This window comes from Narcine bancroftii, chromosome 4, assembly GCF_036971445.1.
Source record: "Narcine bancroftii isolate sNarBan1 chromosome 4, sNarBan1.hap1, whole genome shotgun sequence".
Lineage (NCBI taxonomy): Eukaryota > Metazoa > Chordata > Chondrichthyes > Torpediniformes > Narcinidae > Narcine > Narcine bancroftii.
Window position 1 is genome coordinate 1837150 of NC_091472.1, and position 15932 is coordinate 1853081.

A 15932-nucleotide genomic window follows, 5' to 3' on the forward strand; every position below is an offset into this window, starting at 1 on the left:
GCCTGATTGAACCCTTACGTTCCAAAAGTTTCACTATTTCATCTTTAATGACGGCTTCAAGCATTTTCACAACTACAGACGTCAAGCTAATTGGCCGATAATTTCCAGTCTTCTGCCTACATCCCTTCTTAAAAAGTGGCGTGACATTTGCTGTCTTCCAGTCTGCCGGGATCTGCCCAGAATCCAAGGAATTTTGGTCTATGACCACCAATGCATCAACTCTAACTTCTGCCATTTCCTTCAGAACCCTTGGATGCATATCATCAGGACCAGGTGATTTGTCTGGCTTTAGTCCCATTAGTTTCTCCATCACTACCTCCTTTGTAACAACTATTCTATCAAGGCCCTCCCCAACATTCGCATCCTTAACTCTGCACTTGGGCATGCTAGTCGTGTCTTCCACTGTGAAGATTGACAAAATATTTGTTTAATGCCTTAGCCATTTCCTCATTTTTTGCTACCAGTTTTCCTTTCTCATCCTCCAAGGGTCCTATGTTAACTCTGGCCACCCTCTTCCGTTTTATATCTTTATAAAATTTTTTGCTTTCCATTTTTATATTTTGTGCCAATTTACTTTCATAATCCTTTTTCCCATTTCTTATTACCCGCTTTGTAACCCCTTGTTGTCTCTTAAAGTTTTCCTAATCTTCCAGTTTCCCACTGCCCTTTGCAGCTTTGTACACCTGCGCCTTCAATTTTATGCTCTCCTTTATTTCCTTTGTTAACCAAGGTTGATTTTTCCCTCCCTTGCTGCCCTTTTTCCTGACCGGAATATATTTTTGTTGAGCATTACAAAATATTTCTTTGAAAATCTTCCACTGTTCCTCAACTGTTTCATCAATGAGCCTGTGCTCCCAGTCCACTCTGCCCAATTCCTCCCTCATCCTATGGTCGTCACCCCTGTTTAAGGATAATCTATTAGTTTTAGATCTAACTCTTTCCCCTTCCATCTGAATGAGAAATTCAATCCTACTGTGATCGCTATTTCCCAGATGCTCTCTGACTATTACATCATTTACTCTCCCTATCTCATTGCACAACACGAGATCCAGGAGAGCATTTTCTCTTGTGGGTTCCTTAACCTGCTGCTCAAGGAAGCCATCGCGGATGCATTCTATGAAGTCCTCTTCCAGACTCCCACGACCAACTTGATTTTCCCAATCTATGTGGAAGTTAAAGTCCCCCATGACGACTGCCGTATCATTATTACATGCCTCACTTATCTCTCTATTTATTTCCTGTGCCACTAAACTATTGTTATTTGGTGGGCGATAGATAACACCCACCAATAATTTTTTTCCCTATGTTATTCTTTATCTCTACCCAAATGGACTCAACATTATGCTCTTTAGATCTTACATCATAACATAACATAACAATTACAGCACGGAAACAGGCCATTAGGCCCTTCTAGTCCGCACCCAACCAAACACCCCTTTCTAGTCCCACCTCCCTGCACAATGCCCATAACCCTCCATCTTCTTCTCATCCATATACCTGTCTAACCTTTTCTTAAATAATACAATTGACTCCGCCGCCACTATTTCTCCCGGAAGATCATTCCACATAGCTACCACTCTCTGAGTAAAGAAGTTCCCCCTCATGTTACCTCTAAACCTCTGCCCCTTAATTCTTAACTCATGTCCTCTTGTTTTAATCTTTCCTCCTCTTAACGGAAATAGTCTATCCACATCCACTCTGTCTATCTCTTTCATAATCTTAAATAGTTCTATCAAATCCCCTCTCAACCTTCTACGCTCCAAAGAATAAAGACCCAATCTGTCCAATCTCTCCCCATACTCCAGATGCTTAAACCCAGGCAACATTCTGGTAAACCTTCTCTGCACTCTCTCCACTCTGTTTATATCCTTCCTATAATTAGGCGACCAGAACTGCACACAGAACTCCAAATTAGGCCGCACCAACGTCTTATACAATCTCAACATCACCTCCCAACTCCTATATTCCATGCAATGATTGATAAAGGCCAGCATACTAAAAGCCTTCTTCACCACCCTATTCACGTGAGTTTCTACCTTCAGGGAACGATGTACCGTCACTCCTAAATCTTTCTGCTCTTCTGTATTCCTCAATGCTCTCCCATTTACCACGTATGTCCTGTTCTGATTCTTCTTACCAAAATGAAGCACCTCACACTTATCAGCATTAAATTCCATCTGCCATTTTTCAGCCCACTTTTCTAAGCAGCCCAAATCCCTCTGCAATCCTAGAAAACCTTCTTCATTATCCACTATTCCACCTATCTTAGTATCGTCTGCATATTTACTAATCCAATTCACCACCCCATCATCTAGATCATTAATGTATATCTTCTTCTTTTTCTTTGGCTTGGCTTCGCGGACGAAGATTTATGGAGGGGGTAAAAAGTCCACGTCAGCTGCAGGCTCGTTTGTGGCTGACCAGTCCGATGCGGGACAGGCAGACACGATTGCAGCGGTTGCAAGGGAAAATTGGTTGGTTGGGGTTGGGTGTTGGGTTTTTCCTCCTTTGCCTTTTGTCAGTGAGGTGGGCTCTGCGGTCTTCTTCAAAGGAGGCTGCTGCCCGCCAAACTGTGAGGCGCCAAGATGCACGGTTTGAGGCGTTATCAGCCCACTGGCGGTGGTCAATGTGGCAGGCACCAAGAGATTTCTTTAGGCAGTCCTTGTACCTTTTCTTTGGTGCACCTCTGTCACGGTGGCCAGTGGAGAGCTCGCCATATAATACGATCTTGGGAAGGCGATGGTCCTCCATTCTGGAGACGTGACCCATCCAGCGCAGCTGGATCTTCAGCAGCGTGGACTCGATGCTGTCGACCTCTGCCATCTCGAGTACCTCGACGTTAGGGGTGTGAGCGCTCCAATGGATGTTGAGGATGGAGCGGAGACAACGCTGGTGGAAGCGTTCTAGGAGCCGTAGGTGGTGCCGGTAGAGGACCCATGATTCGGAGCCGAACAGGAGTGTGGGTATGACAACGGCTCTGTATACGCTTATCTTTGTGAGGTTTTTCAGTTGGTTGTTTTTCCAGACTCTTTTGTGTAGTCTTCCAAAGGCGCTATTTGCCTTGGCGAGTCTGTTGTCTATCTCATTGTCGATCCTTGCATCTGATGAAATGGTGCAGCCGAGATAGGTAAACTGGTTGACCGTTTTGAGTTTTGTGTGCCCGATGGAGATGTGGGGGGGCTGGTAGTCATGGTGGGGAGCTGGCTGATGGAGGACCTCAGTTTTCTTCAGGCTGACTTCCAGGCCAAACATTTTGGCAGTTTCCGCAAAGCAGGACGTCAAGCGCTGAAGAGCTGGCTCTGAATGGGCAACTAAAGCGGCATCATCTGCAAAGAGTAGTTCACGGACAAGTTTCTCTTGTGTCTTGGTGTGAGCTTGCAGGCGCCTCAGATTGAAGAGACTGCCATCCGTGCGGTACCGGATGTAACCCTAACCCTAACCCGTCCCCTTAATGTATATAACGAACAACAATGGGCCCAATACAGATCCTTGAGGCACACCACTGGTCACCGGCCTCCAACCTGACAGACAATTATCCACTACCACTCTCTGGCCTCTCCCTTTCAGCCAATGTTCAATCCATTTGACTATCTCAAAATTTATACCCTCACTACTGCCTGGAGCTCCTCTTTGATTAAGAGTGCAACTCCACCTCCCTTACCATCCTGTCGATCTCTTTGCACCACCTGATACCCTTGAAAGTTTAATTCCCATTTAGGGTCACCTTGTAGCCATCTTTCCGTGATGGCGACCCAGTCATAGGCATGGGTACCGATTTGGGCCTCAAGTTCACTAACCTTATTTCTAATACTGCGGGCATTCAGATAAAGTGCCCTGATGCTCTTTGTCCTTTTAATATCTAGTGACTTCTGTAACCTTTTCTTTTAATTTTTCTCCCCACTATTTTTCTTTGTAATTTTCTTAACACTGTCATTGACCCGAAAACTCACTGCACCATCTGATTTTTTACTTTCTCCGCCCAACATTACTTTTCCTATTTTACTTTTCCTGGCCATTACTTTATCTTCCCTACCCTTTTCCCTATCACTCTGGTTCCCATACCCCTGCCAAATTAGTTTAAACCTTGCCCCACTGCTGTACCAAATATACTTGCCAAAATGTTGACACCTTTTGGATTTAGGTGCAACCCGTCCCTCTTGTAAAGATCATGCCTTCCCCAAAAGAGATCCCAATGATCCAAGAAGCCAAATCCTAGCCTTGTACACCAGCCCCTCAGTTAATTTTCCTTATCCTTACATTCTTTTCATCATTTGCATTTGGAACAGGTAGTAATCCCGAGATCACCACCCTAGCATTCCTGTCTTTCAGCTTTCGTCCCAGCTCACTGTAATTCCTTTTCATTACCTCCTCCCTTTTCTTGTCAATGTCGTTTGTACCCACATGTACCAAGACATCAGGCTGCTCTCCCTCTCCCCTCAGAATATTTTGGACCCGATTTGTGATATCTCGTACCCTTGCACCAGGGAGGCAGCACACCATGCGGGTATACCTATCTGGCTCACAGAACTTCCTGTCTGTACCCCTGACAATAAATAACTACTGCATTTCCCCTTTTCCTTTTCTTTTGCACCACTCTGCCAGGCTCATTGCCATTGACCTGGTGCCCGTGGCCATCTTCTGTCCAGTCATCTCCCTCAACAGAATCCAACACAACATAACTGTTGCTGAGTGGGATAGTCTGGTGTGCTCTCCGTTTTTCTCGCTTTTTTCTTCCCCCCCGCCCCCCCATGACGGTTTCCCACTGACCTGACACGGGTTCTGGAGTATTTATCACCCTGAAAGTTGAGTCGATTAACTCCTCACTCTCCCTTACAAGCCGCAGCTCATCAATCTGCAACTCCATATCCCTAATTCACTCCCTTAGTAACTGCATCTCGGTACACCTGGTGCAGATGTGGCCATTTGGGAGGGTGGAGGTCACCCACTGTTCCCACATCTGACACCCAGTACAGAGCACAAACCCTATTGGCATGACTCTGAATACGAAGGCAAATAACTCAGCTTACCTTGTCTCCTTGCCTGCTTTCGCCGAAGCCTGATAAGCCAAAGCCAGGAAGTCTCCCTCCTTCACTGCTCCACTCACCCACTGGCCGCTCGCTCCCCTTTCACTCCTTTTACTGGCCCCTTGACCAATTAACCCTGTCACTTTCACCAAGCTCCTCCCCCTCTGACTCACTTTCACCAAGCTCCTCCCCCTCCGACTCCCTTTCACCAAGCTCCTCCTCCTCTGACATATGGTAGTGTCGGATGACTGTGTTTGGCTACACTCTCAGCCAATCTGTACATATCACAGAGTGTCACCACTTTGTCCAGCGCTCCTCAGAGAAACCTACAGGCGGTCTCCCCTCCAAGTACTGACCAGGCCTGTGCCTGCTTAGCTTCTGAGATCAGGTGCATTCAGGCTATTAGGGCTTCTCCCAAAGTCCCAAATCCCTTGGAACCTCCAAATTTTGAATTTTTTCCCCATTCAGATAATAGTCAGCCCTATTATTCCTTCAGCCCAAGTGAACGACTGTACACTTCCCAACACTGTATTTCATCTGCCATTGCTTTCTTTGCCCATTCTCCCAATCTATCCAAGTCTCTCTAGCTACTTTATTCAGAAAAAATATAGATAGGCTTTTTCCACTGAGGGAAATGTTTAGCATACAAACAAACTGGGTGAAAGGGGAAAAACTTAGGGGAAACATCTTCACACAGAGAGCGATGGGGGTGTGGAACGAGCTTCCAGATCAAATGGTAAACATGGGCTCAAATTTAACATTTAGGAGGAATTTGGACAGGTACATGGATGGGAGGGGTATGGAGGGCTATGGATGAGGTGTAGGTCAGTGGGACTAGGCACAGACTAGAAGGGCCGAAGGGGCCTGTTTTTGTGCTGCAATGTTCTATGGTTCAATGGTTCTAACCTGAGGGTGTAATCCATGTGGTCCAGGAGGTTTAGCTACCCTGAGACCATTCAGTTTCCAAAGCACATTCTCTCTGGTGATCGTGACTGCATTCACCTCTCTTCCCTGACACCCTTGACAGACCAGTACACTGCTAGTGTCTTCCACAGTGAAGACTGATGCAAAATACTCATTCAGTTCCTCACCCAGCTCCTTGTCTCCCATGACAATTTCTCCAGCATCATTTTCCAGTGGTCCTATATCTACTCTCACCTTTTTAACCATATAACCACTTATAGCACAGAACAGGCCAGTTCGGCCCTACTAGTCCATGCCGTAGCAAATCCCCACCCTCCTAGTCCCACTGACCAGCACCCGGTCCATACCCCTCTAGTCCTCTCCTCTCCATGTAACGATCCAGTCTTTCCTTAAATGTAACCAACGATCCCGCCTCACTCTTAATACTTAAAAAAATGTTTAGTGTTCCTTTTTAATCTTAAAAGCACAATGGTGGGGAAACGGCCAAGAAGACACTGTGGGACTTGCTGAATTTCCCTGCATTGTTTTTACTGCAATTATGGTGTCAGCAGATATTTGGGTTGATCTCCTTTTTGCCCGCTTCCTTTCAAAGATCATCTTCCCCTACCTAACGACCTTCTAAGTTGCTTTCTGAAAGCTTTTAAAACATTCTCAGTCCTCTACATTCGCACTAAGTTTTTGATTCCTCATGTGCCCTTTTTCTTTTGCTTTGCTTTCTCTTGGCAGTTACAAGGCTTGATGCAACTCATTGTGGAGGAGTTGTCGGGCAGTTCCCTCCTGACTGTATTACACCACACCAGCAGGTCAGACAGCATGCTTGGACAGAGATGGTGAGTCAATCCTCACCCTAACCCTAATGTTTTAGGTCTGGGCCTTTTCTCAAGAATGGGGAAAGGAGGTGACATTCAGTGATACAAAATTTCTTTCATAAGCTTTTTATACCTTTTGTGATTGTAATTCTTAAATATTGGAATTAGACTTTCACTATTTTAAACGGAAAATTAGGATAAATAGAGAAAGATCCCTTTAAAGGGTAAAAGTTCACTCTTGTGCAAATTTTATTTATAATGAGTGAGCATAATTAATATATTTGGTATAGAAATAAAAAGCAGTAGGTCATCTGTATAAAGAGATATTTTATGTTCAGTTCCATTTCTGGTTATTCCTTTAAATTCTCTACCTTGTTGAAGGGCAACTCTCTTATATCAAACAGTAAAGGGCTTAAGGAACATCCCTGTCGCGTACCCCTGCACAGCCTAAACATTTTCGACTGTTGTAAACTGGAACAAATTGAAGCCATAGGACATGAATAGAATAATTTAGTATTGTACCCTTTAATTCGCTTGTTTGGTTTTTCTTGCGAACCTGATAGATTTTTGTCAGCGTCTCAAGAGAAAGTTTGAGCATGTTGATAGCCAGATGGGCAGTTTTAATGAAACGGAAAGATGAACTCTCACCGATTCATGCTTAGTGGCTACAGGGTATAATGTCATCTCTATGTTTAGGGAAAACTAGATTCAATATTTAAGATAGAGTTTCAGTTTGAGAAGACGTAGGGCTTATACAATCACAATTGGGCAGGTTTAGGTGATTTGGATGCTCCAGCGAGGCTCTTTCTGCCCTCTGAGGGTCACTACTTGATACATTTTTGGGTTTTTTGGTCCTATTAAGTAACCTTGATTAGAAGGAGGGGTTAAAAAAAACTAACAAAAGACATTCAGTGATACAGAGGTGGAAATGAAGCTGGGGAAGAGGTCCCAGAGGTGATAGGACAGCAAGTGTGAGAGGTGAAGGGAGAACGAGTGACAACTAGTAGCAAAGGAGGTGCTGACGGTGAAGAGGGTTCAGAGGAGGTTCACAAGGATGATTCTGGGAATGAAAGGATTATTATATGAGGAGCGTTTGACAGCTCTTGGCCTGGACTCGTTGGAATTTAGGAGAATGAGGGGGGATCTCATTGAAACATTTTGAATGTTGAAAGGCATGGACAGAGTAGATGTAGAAAGGTTGTTCCCCACAGTGGGAGAGTCCAGGACAAGAAGGCACAACTTCAGGATTGAAGGGCATCCACTTAGAACAGAGATGTGGAGGAATTTCTTCAGCCAGAGGGAGGGGAATTTGTGGAATTTGGTGCCACAGGTGGTTGTGGAGGCCGGGTCACTGGGTGTATTTAAGACAGAGATTAACAGGTTCTTAATTAGCCCGGGCATCAAAGGTGATGGGGAGAAGGCCGGGCAGAGGGAAAATGGATCAGCTCATGATTGACAGTTGGGGCAGACATGATGGGCTGAATGGCCTATTTCTGCTCCTATGTCTTATGGTGAGGTAGGGGAAGTACGTACAGGAGTAGGTAAAGAAGAAATCAAGTCAATACGATGAAATTGTCATCTGATTGCTTAAGTACAACCCAACAAAAATGTTCTCTGGTCCTCGGTGCAAAACACAGACACACAACCAGACATAGTACACATACAGTCAAAAAATACACATGCAGGACAAGTATTTTATCTACACAAATAAATAAATATTGTTTAATTAATATATGGGAGTCTCGGAGGGTCAGTGTGAGCAGTTCCTTTGGTCGTTCAGCATTCTCACTGCCCGTGGGAAGAAGCTGATCCTCAGCCTGGTGGTGCTGGCTCTGATCCTCCTGGTTCTCTTCCCCGACGGGAGCAGCTGAAAGATGCTGTATGCGGGGTGGAAGGGGTCCTCAATGATTTTTGCACCCTATTCAGATAACGATCCCCTTAGATCGTGTCGATGGGAGACTGGTGATCCCCTCTGTCACTCTGATGATCCTGTGGATTAACCTCTGATCCATTTCTCTGCAGCAACCGTACCACATTGTGAATCAGCTGATCAGGATGCTCTTGAGAGGGCTGCTGTAGAAGCTTGGTATTATGGTGACTGGTAGCCTTGCCCACTTCAGTTTTCTCAGAAAGGGCCGTCACTGTTGTGTCTTCCTGACAAGTGAGGAGATGTTGAGTGTCCAAAATAGGTCACTGGTTAAGTGGACTCCAAGGAACTTGGTGTCTCCACTCTTTCTAATACAGAGTTGTTGATGTGTAGTGGAGGGTGGTTGTTCCTGGTCCTCCTGAGAAAGGAGGTCCAGGAGCCTGAAGGCCAACACCCAACGGTACAAGGACAGCTTCTTCCCATCGCCCTCAGATTCCTGGACAGACAACGACCCCCAGACACTCCCCCTCTTTCTCTCTTTTTGCACTAATTGACTGATTTTTAAATATTCTATTTACGGAAATGTAATGCCCAACACTGCTGCCACAAAATAACAAACTTTGTGATACATACTCATGGCAATAAACCTAATCCGAATTTGTGTCAAAACTCAGGAGAGCTGGAGGAACTCAGCAGGACTCGCCGTGTCACTGGGAGACTGGCCAAGATCCTCCGGCTCTTCTGAGTTTTTACTCCAATCACAGTGTCTGTAGACTCTCGTGTTTTACTCTGAATTGGTGTCTTACTTGGACTTGGCAGGGCAGTCCATGGGCAGACATGTCAGTGCAGGAGTGGGGTTGAATTGGTAAATGGATTTGGGGCCCTGAGGTGGTGAGCATAACAGAATCCATCCCTGCTGTACTCTCCTGGCAATTGTTTTTGATACTTGAACCATGAAAACATTGATTCAGAGCAGATGGAAACTGGAGCGCTGAAATGGCTGCCAACTACCTTACCATAGTTTGAAACAAGAATACTCATGTCACCAATCGCATATCACGAAAACCTGATGCAAAGAAAGTACTCCACCAGGTCAATGGAATGAACCAACAAATAAAAACACGCAGAATAAAGAGGGATTGGAAATTTGAAGTCTGAATAGAATAAAATAAAGAAGTGAAATGGAAATCATCAGGAATGACAAGGAACTGGAAGAAACTCAGCCAGGAAGATTGGATAAATTAACTACATTAACCAGAGGCTCTTTTCCTTTCAAAAACCACTTTCTTAATGAGGACATTCTTGGAGCAAAGCTTAATACAATCAATTTATTTCTCCACATCTTTCACCTTCTCTCCAATGGGCAAATATCAGTATTTCCAAGTTACAAAACTGCATCATAATAAGATTTTGATTTGATTCATTCAACACACAGAACATTGCTCCACAGTACAGTCCCTTCAGCCCACAATGTTGTGCTGACCACAAAACAATTGAAACCCTCCTGACAGAGGGGCCTTGGAGTCCAAATCCATACATCTCTCAAGGTCGCTGAGCAAGTTGAAAGGATAGTTAAGAAGAGCCATGGAATATGGGCTTCATTAATAGAGGGATTGAGTTCAAGAGTCAATCCCCCGACTAGCTGTCTGCTTGCGAGTTTTGCATCAAGAACTGGAAAATGCCGTTTCGTCGGGTTCTACTTGTGCAATCAAATGACAATAAACTTGACTTGACTTGAGGAGTCATGAGGTGAAGCTGCAGCTCCATACATCTCTGGTGAGCCTACACTTACAGTCATGATGGGAAGGATGAGGAAGCGGTGGAAACACTGTAAAGTGCATGGTGCATGTAAAGTACATGGTGCATGTAAAGTGCATGGGGCAGTATGGAAAGTGCATTGCATGTAAAGTGCATGGTGCAGTATGGAAAGTGCATGTAAAGTGCATGGGGGAGTATGTAAAGTGCATGGTGCAGTATGGAAAGTGCATGTAAAGTGCAAGGGGCAGTATGGAAAGTGCATGTAAAGTGCAAGGGGCAGTATGGAAAGTGCATGTAAAGTGCAAGGGGCAGTATGGAAAGTGCACGGTGCATGTAAAGTGCCAGGGGCAGTATGGAAAGTGCATGTAAAGTGCAAGGGGCAGTATGGAAAGTGCACGGTGCATGTAAAGTGCCAGGGGCAGTATGGAAAGTGCATGTAAAGTGCAAGGGGCAGTATGGAAAGTGCATGTAAAGTGCACGGTGCATGTAAAGTGCCAGGGGCAGTATGGAAAGTGCATGTAAAGTGCAAGGGGCAGTATGGAAAGTGCACGGTGCATGTAAAGTGCCAGGGGCAGTATGGAAAGTGCATGTAAAGTGCAAGGGGCAGTATGGAAAGTGCATGTAAAGTGCAAGGGGCAGTATGGAAAGTGCATGTAAAGTGCAAGGGGCAGTATGGAAAGTGCATGTAAAGTGCAAGGGGCAGTATGGAAAGTGCATGGTGCAGTCTTGGCATCCCGCCAGTGGAACAGTTGTGATCAGCCGGTGTGCTCCTGGATCTAAAGCCCAGAGTGGGTCTTCTGGAGTGGAACCCCCAGAATGTGACCTCCGCCCCCCACACCACCACCCCGACCAGGCCCTTGGCTCCGCTCTGGGAACTCTCTTGCTGACCTGCTTGGTTCAAAAAGGCCTGTTGAAAGAAAACCTGCCGGTAGAACGTGGGCGTGAGTCCCCTGTGCTGACGGATGGCCCGGTGCCGACTACGTTGGCCTCTCGGTCCGTCTTTCCCTCCTGGCCCGTTTTCCCTGCAGCTCCGCGTCCAGCCCCCCGCCTGCCGGCGCTCTGCGCATGACCGCCTCCCGCCTGCCGGCGCTCTGCGCATGACCGCCTCCCGCCTGCCGGCGCTCTGCGCATGACCGCCTCCCGCCTGCCGGCGCTCTGCGCATGACCGCCTCCCGCCTGCCGGCGCTCTGCGCTGATCTCGCGAGACCACGGGCCGGCCGCAGCGTGACGGGGCCGGGACTCCGCAGTGACCCGTCGCCATGGACGCCGCGGGCCGCAGGAAGCCTCTGCGGGTGAAGGTGATCACCCTGGGCAGCGCCGAGGTGGGCAAGGTAAGGCCATTCAGCCCATCGAGTCTGCCCTGCCGATCCTCTCCCCAATGCCCGGCCTTCTCCCCGTGACCTTTGATGCCCTGGTCCATCAAGAACTTGCCTTAAATGCGCCCACAGACCCGGCCACCACAGGCCAGGAGCTGTCAAAGGCTCCTCATATGATAACCAACCCTTTCATTGCCAGAATCATCTTTATTAGCATCCTGGGTGCCGGGGCTGGGTGTTGCATGCCAGGGTTGGGTGCTGGGGCTGCATGCATGGGTGCTGGGTTGGGTGCTGGGGCTGCATGCATGGGTGCTGGGTTGGGTGCCGGGGCTGGGTGCCGGGGCTGCATGCATGGGTGCTGGGTTGGGTGCCGGGGCTGGGTGCTGCATGCGGGGGTTGGGTGCTGGGGCTGCATGCATGGGTGCTGGGTTGGGTGCTGGGGCTGCATGCATGGGTGCTGGGTTGGGTGCTGGGGCTGCATGCATGGGTGCTGGGTTGGGTGCCGGGGCTGGGTGCCGGGGCTGCATGCATGGGTGCTGGGTTGGGTGCCGGGGCTGGGTGCTGCATGCCGGGGTTGGGTGCTGGGGCTGCATGCATGGGTGCTGGGTTGGGTGCCGGGGCTGGGTGCTGCATGTCGGGGTTGGGTGCTGGGGCTGCATGCATGGGTGCTGGGTTGGGTGCCGGGGCTGGGTGCTGCATGCGGGGGTTGGGTGCTGGGGCTGCATGCATGGGTGCTGGGTTGGGTGCTGGGGCTGCATGCATGGGTGCTGGGTTGGGTGCTGGGGCTGCATGCATGGGTGCTGGGTTGGGTGCCGGGGCTGGGTGCCGGGGCTGCATGCATGGGTGCTGGGTTGGGTGCCGGGGCTGGGTGCTGCATGCCGGGGTTGGGTGCTGGGGCTGCATGCATGGGTGCTGGGTTGGGTGCCGGGGCTGGGTGCTGCATGTCGGGGTTGGGTGCTGGGGCTGCATGCATGGGTGCTGGGTTGGGTGCCGGGGCTGGGTGCTGGGGCTGCATGCATGGGTGCTGGGTTGGGTGCTGGGGCTGCATGCATGGGTGCTGGGTTGGGTGCCGGGGCTGGGTGCCGGGGCTGCATGCATGGGTGCTGGGTTGGGTGCCGGGGCTGGGTGCTGCATGCCAGGGTTGGATGCTGGGGCTGCATGCATGGGTGCTGGGTTGGGTGCCGGGGATGGTGCTGCATGCCAGGGTTGGGTGCTGGGGCTGCATGCATGGGTGCTGGGTTGGGTGCCGGGGCTGGGTGCTGCATGCCGGGGTTGGGTGCTGGGGCTGCATGCATGGGTGCTGGGTTGGGTGCCGGGGCTGGGTGCTGGGGCTGCATGCATGGGTGCTGGGTTGGGTGCCGGGGCTGGGTGCTGCATGCCGGGGTTGGGTGCTGGGGCTGCATGCATGGGTGCTGGGTTGGGTGCCGGTGCTGGGTGCTGCATGCCAGGGTTGGATGCTGGGGCTGCATGCATGGGTGCTGGGTTGGGTGCCGGGGATGGGTGCTGCATGCCAGGGTTGGGTGCTGGGGCTGCATGCATGGGTGCTGGGTTGGGTGCCGGGGCTGGGTGCTGCATGCCGGGGTTGGGTGCTGGGGCTGCATGCATGGGTGCTGGGTTGGGTGCCGGGGCTGGGTGCTGCATGCCTGGGTGCCGGATTGGGTACTGGGTGCTGTATGCTTGGGTATCGGGGCTGCGAACCTAGGATGGGTGCTGGGGCAGCATACCTTGGTGCTGGGGCTGAGTGCTGCACAGCTGGGTGCCGTGTGCCTGGGCTGAGAACTGTACGGCTGGGGGCCAGGGGTGTGAGCCTGGGCTGGATGCTGGGTTGGGTGCTAGGGCTGTGTGCCTGGCTGCCAGGGCTGCATCCCAGGGCTGAGATCCTGGGCTGCATTCCATAGCTGGGTGTGAAGGGGTTGCGGTTGGTGAGTGATTGCAGTTGGAGCAGGAGGAGGCTGGGTGCAGGAGTGGGGAGGATTGGAGGCTTGGGCTGAGAGAGCAAGTTTGTGAGTTCTGTGGGTGGGACAGTGATAGTGCAGGTGGGGGAAGAACCCGAATTGGGAGATGGGTGAGAAACGGATCTCTGTATGTGCTTGAAACATCAGTGTTCTCAGAAAAAGATTCGGGTAATGTCCCATGGAGGACTAAAGCAGACTGTTCCACTTATCCCACAGAACAACATGCTGAGCTTGGGAGCAAGCAAGTTCCTGTAGCTACATCTTTAGATGTGGAGAAAGTAAGCGGAATTGAAGGCGGTTCATTCACAAGCTGAAAATGTCATAACCTTTGCCACCAATTGTCCACCCTGCTCTCATCATTTCTTGCCTTTCTGGTTCCCTGTGTTCCCATTTCAGGGGTGAACTTGCCATAGACATCAACGAACCCACAGTTATCCTGAACATAGGCTACCTCATGTAAACCTTCCTTTCATAACATAACATAACAATTGCAGCACGGAAACAGGCCATTAGGCCCTCCTAGTCCGCACCCAACCAAACACCCCTTTCTAGTTCCACCTCCCTGCACAATGCCCATAACCCTCCATCTTCTTCTCATCCATAGACCTGTCCAACCTTTTCTTAAATAATACAATTGACTCCGCCGCCACTATTTCTCCCGGAAGATCATTCCACACGTCTACCACTCTCTGAGTAAAGAAGTTCCCCCTCATGTTACCTCTAAACCTCTGCCCCTTAATTCTTAACTCATGTCCTCTTGTTTTAATCTTTCCTCCTCTTAACGGAAATAGTCTATCCACATCCACTCTGTCTATCCCTTTCATAATCTTAAATACTTCTATCAAATCCCCTCTCAACCTTCTACGCTCCAAAGAATAAAGACCTAATCTGTCCAATCTCTCCCTATACTCTAGATGCTTAAACCCAGGTAACATTCTGGTTAACCTTCTCTGCACTCTCTCCACTCTGTTTATATCCTTCCTATAATTAGGCGACCAGAACTGCACACAGAACTCCAAATGAGGCCGCACCAACGTCTTATACAATCTCAACATCACCTCCCAACTCCTATATTCCATGCAATGATTGATAAAGGCCAGCATACTAAAAGCCTTCTTCACCACCCGATTCACGTGAGTTTCTACCTTCAGGGAACGATGTACTGTCACTCCTAAATCTTTCTGCTCTTCTGTATTCCTCAATGCTCTCCCATTTACCACGTATGTCCTATTCTGATTCTTCTTACCAAAATGAAGCACCTCACACTTATCAGCATTAAATTCCATCGGCCATTTTTCAGCCCACTTTTCTAAGCAGCCCAAATCCCTCTGCAATCCTTGAAAACCTTTTTCATTATCCACTATTCCACCTATCTTAGTATCGTCTGCATATTTACTAATCCAATTCACCACCCCATCATCTAGATCATTAATGTATATAACGAACAACAATGGGCCCAATACAGATCCTTGAGGCACACCACTGGTCACCGGCCTCCAACCTGACAGACAATTATCCACTACCACTCTCTGGCCTCTCCCTTTCAGCCAATGTTCAATCCATTTGACTATCTTAAAATTTATACCTAAAGACTGCACCTTCCTAACTAACCTTCCATGTGGTACCTTATCGAAGGCCTTACTGAAGTCCATATAGACAACATCCACTGCGCTACCCTCATCCACATTCCTAGTCACCTCTTCAAAAAATTCAATCAGATTGGTCAAACATGACCTTCCTCCCACAAATCCATGATGAGTGCTCCTGATCAGACCCTGTCTATCCAGATGTTTATAAGTACTATCTCTAAGAATTTTCTCCATTAATTTACCTACCACAGACGTCAAACTTACAGGCCGATAGTTGCCAGGCTTCCTCCTTGAACCCTTTTTAAATAACGGAACCACATGTGCAATGCGCCAATCCTCCGGCACTATCCCTTTGTTCCAGTTCCTCCATCTCCATTATATCAAACATAACGATTCATCTCTCAGTACAGGTACCTCAAGAATTCTTCCTGAGGCATAGTTCCTCACTGCTGTAGTAAATAGAGTTCTTGATCACATCACCTCCTTCCACTCACCTGTTCTCAAATGCATCTTCTTTTGGACACTTAACCACGGTGTCAACAGAATCCTGTGTTTTCTCTTCTTTTGAACAGAGCATTGTCAGAGTTAGGGCTATGCGATTAACGCAGCGCTATTACAGCACCAGCGACTCTGATTCCAATCTGCTGCTGTCTGCAAGCAGTTTGTATGTTCTCCCCATGTCCACCAAGG

At 48.5% G+C, this 15932-nt stretch overlaps 2 protein-coding genes across 10 annotated transcripts in view; one reads left to right on the forward strand and one right to left on the reverse strand.

Moving 5' to 3' along the window:
* The window catches only part of LOC138760267 (protein EFR3 homolog B-like), a 242207-nt gene that overhangs the window by 183640 nt on the left and 42635 nt on the right, over nucleotides 1-15932 (reverse strand). The window lies entirely within an intron of this gene.
* Nucleotides 11596-15932, forward strand: part of dnajc27 (DnaJ (Hsp40) homolog, subfamily C, member 27) — a 43618-nt gene continuing 39281 nt past the window's right edge. For all 3 annotated transcript variants that reach the window (XM_069930613.1, XM_069930614.1, XM_069930615.1), the window contains exon 1: nucleotides 11596-11713. In XM_069930613.1, the coding sequence (XP_069786714.1) occupies nucleotides 11642-11713 (72 nt within the window). In that variant the 5' untranslated portion in view covers nucleotides 11596-11641. The remainder of the gene's footprint in view (nucleotides 11714-15932) is intronic.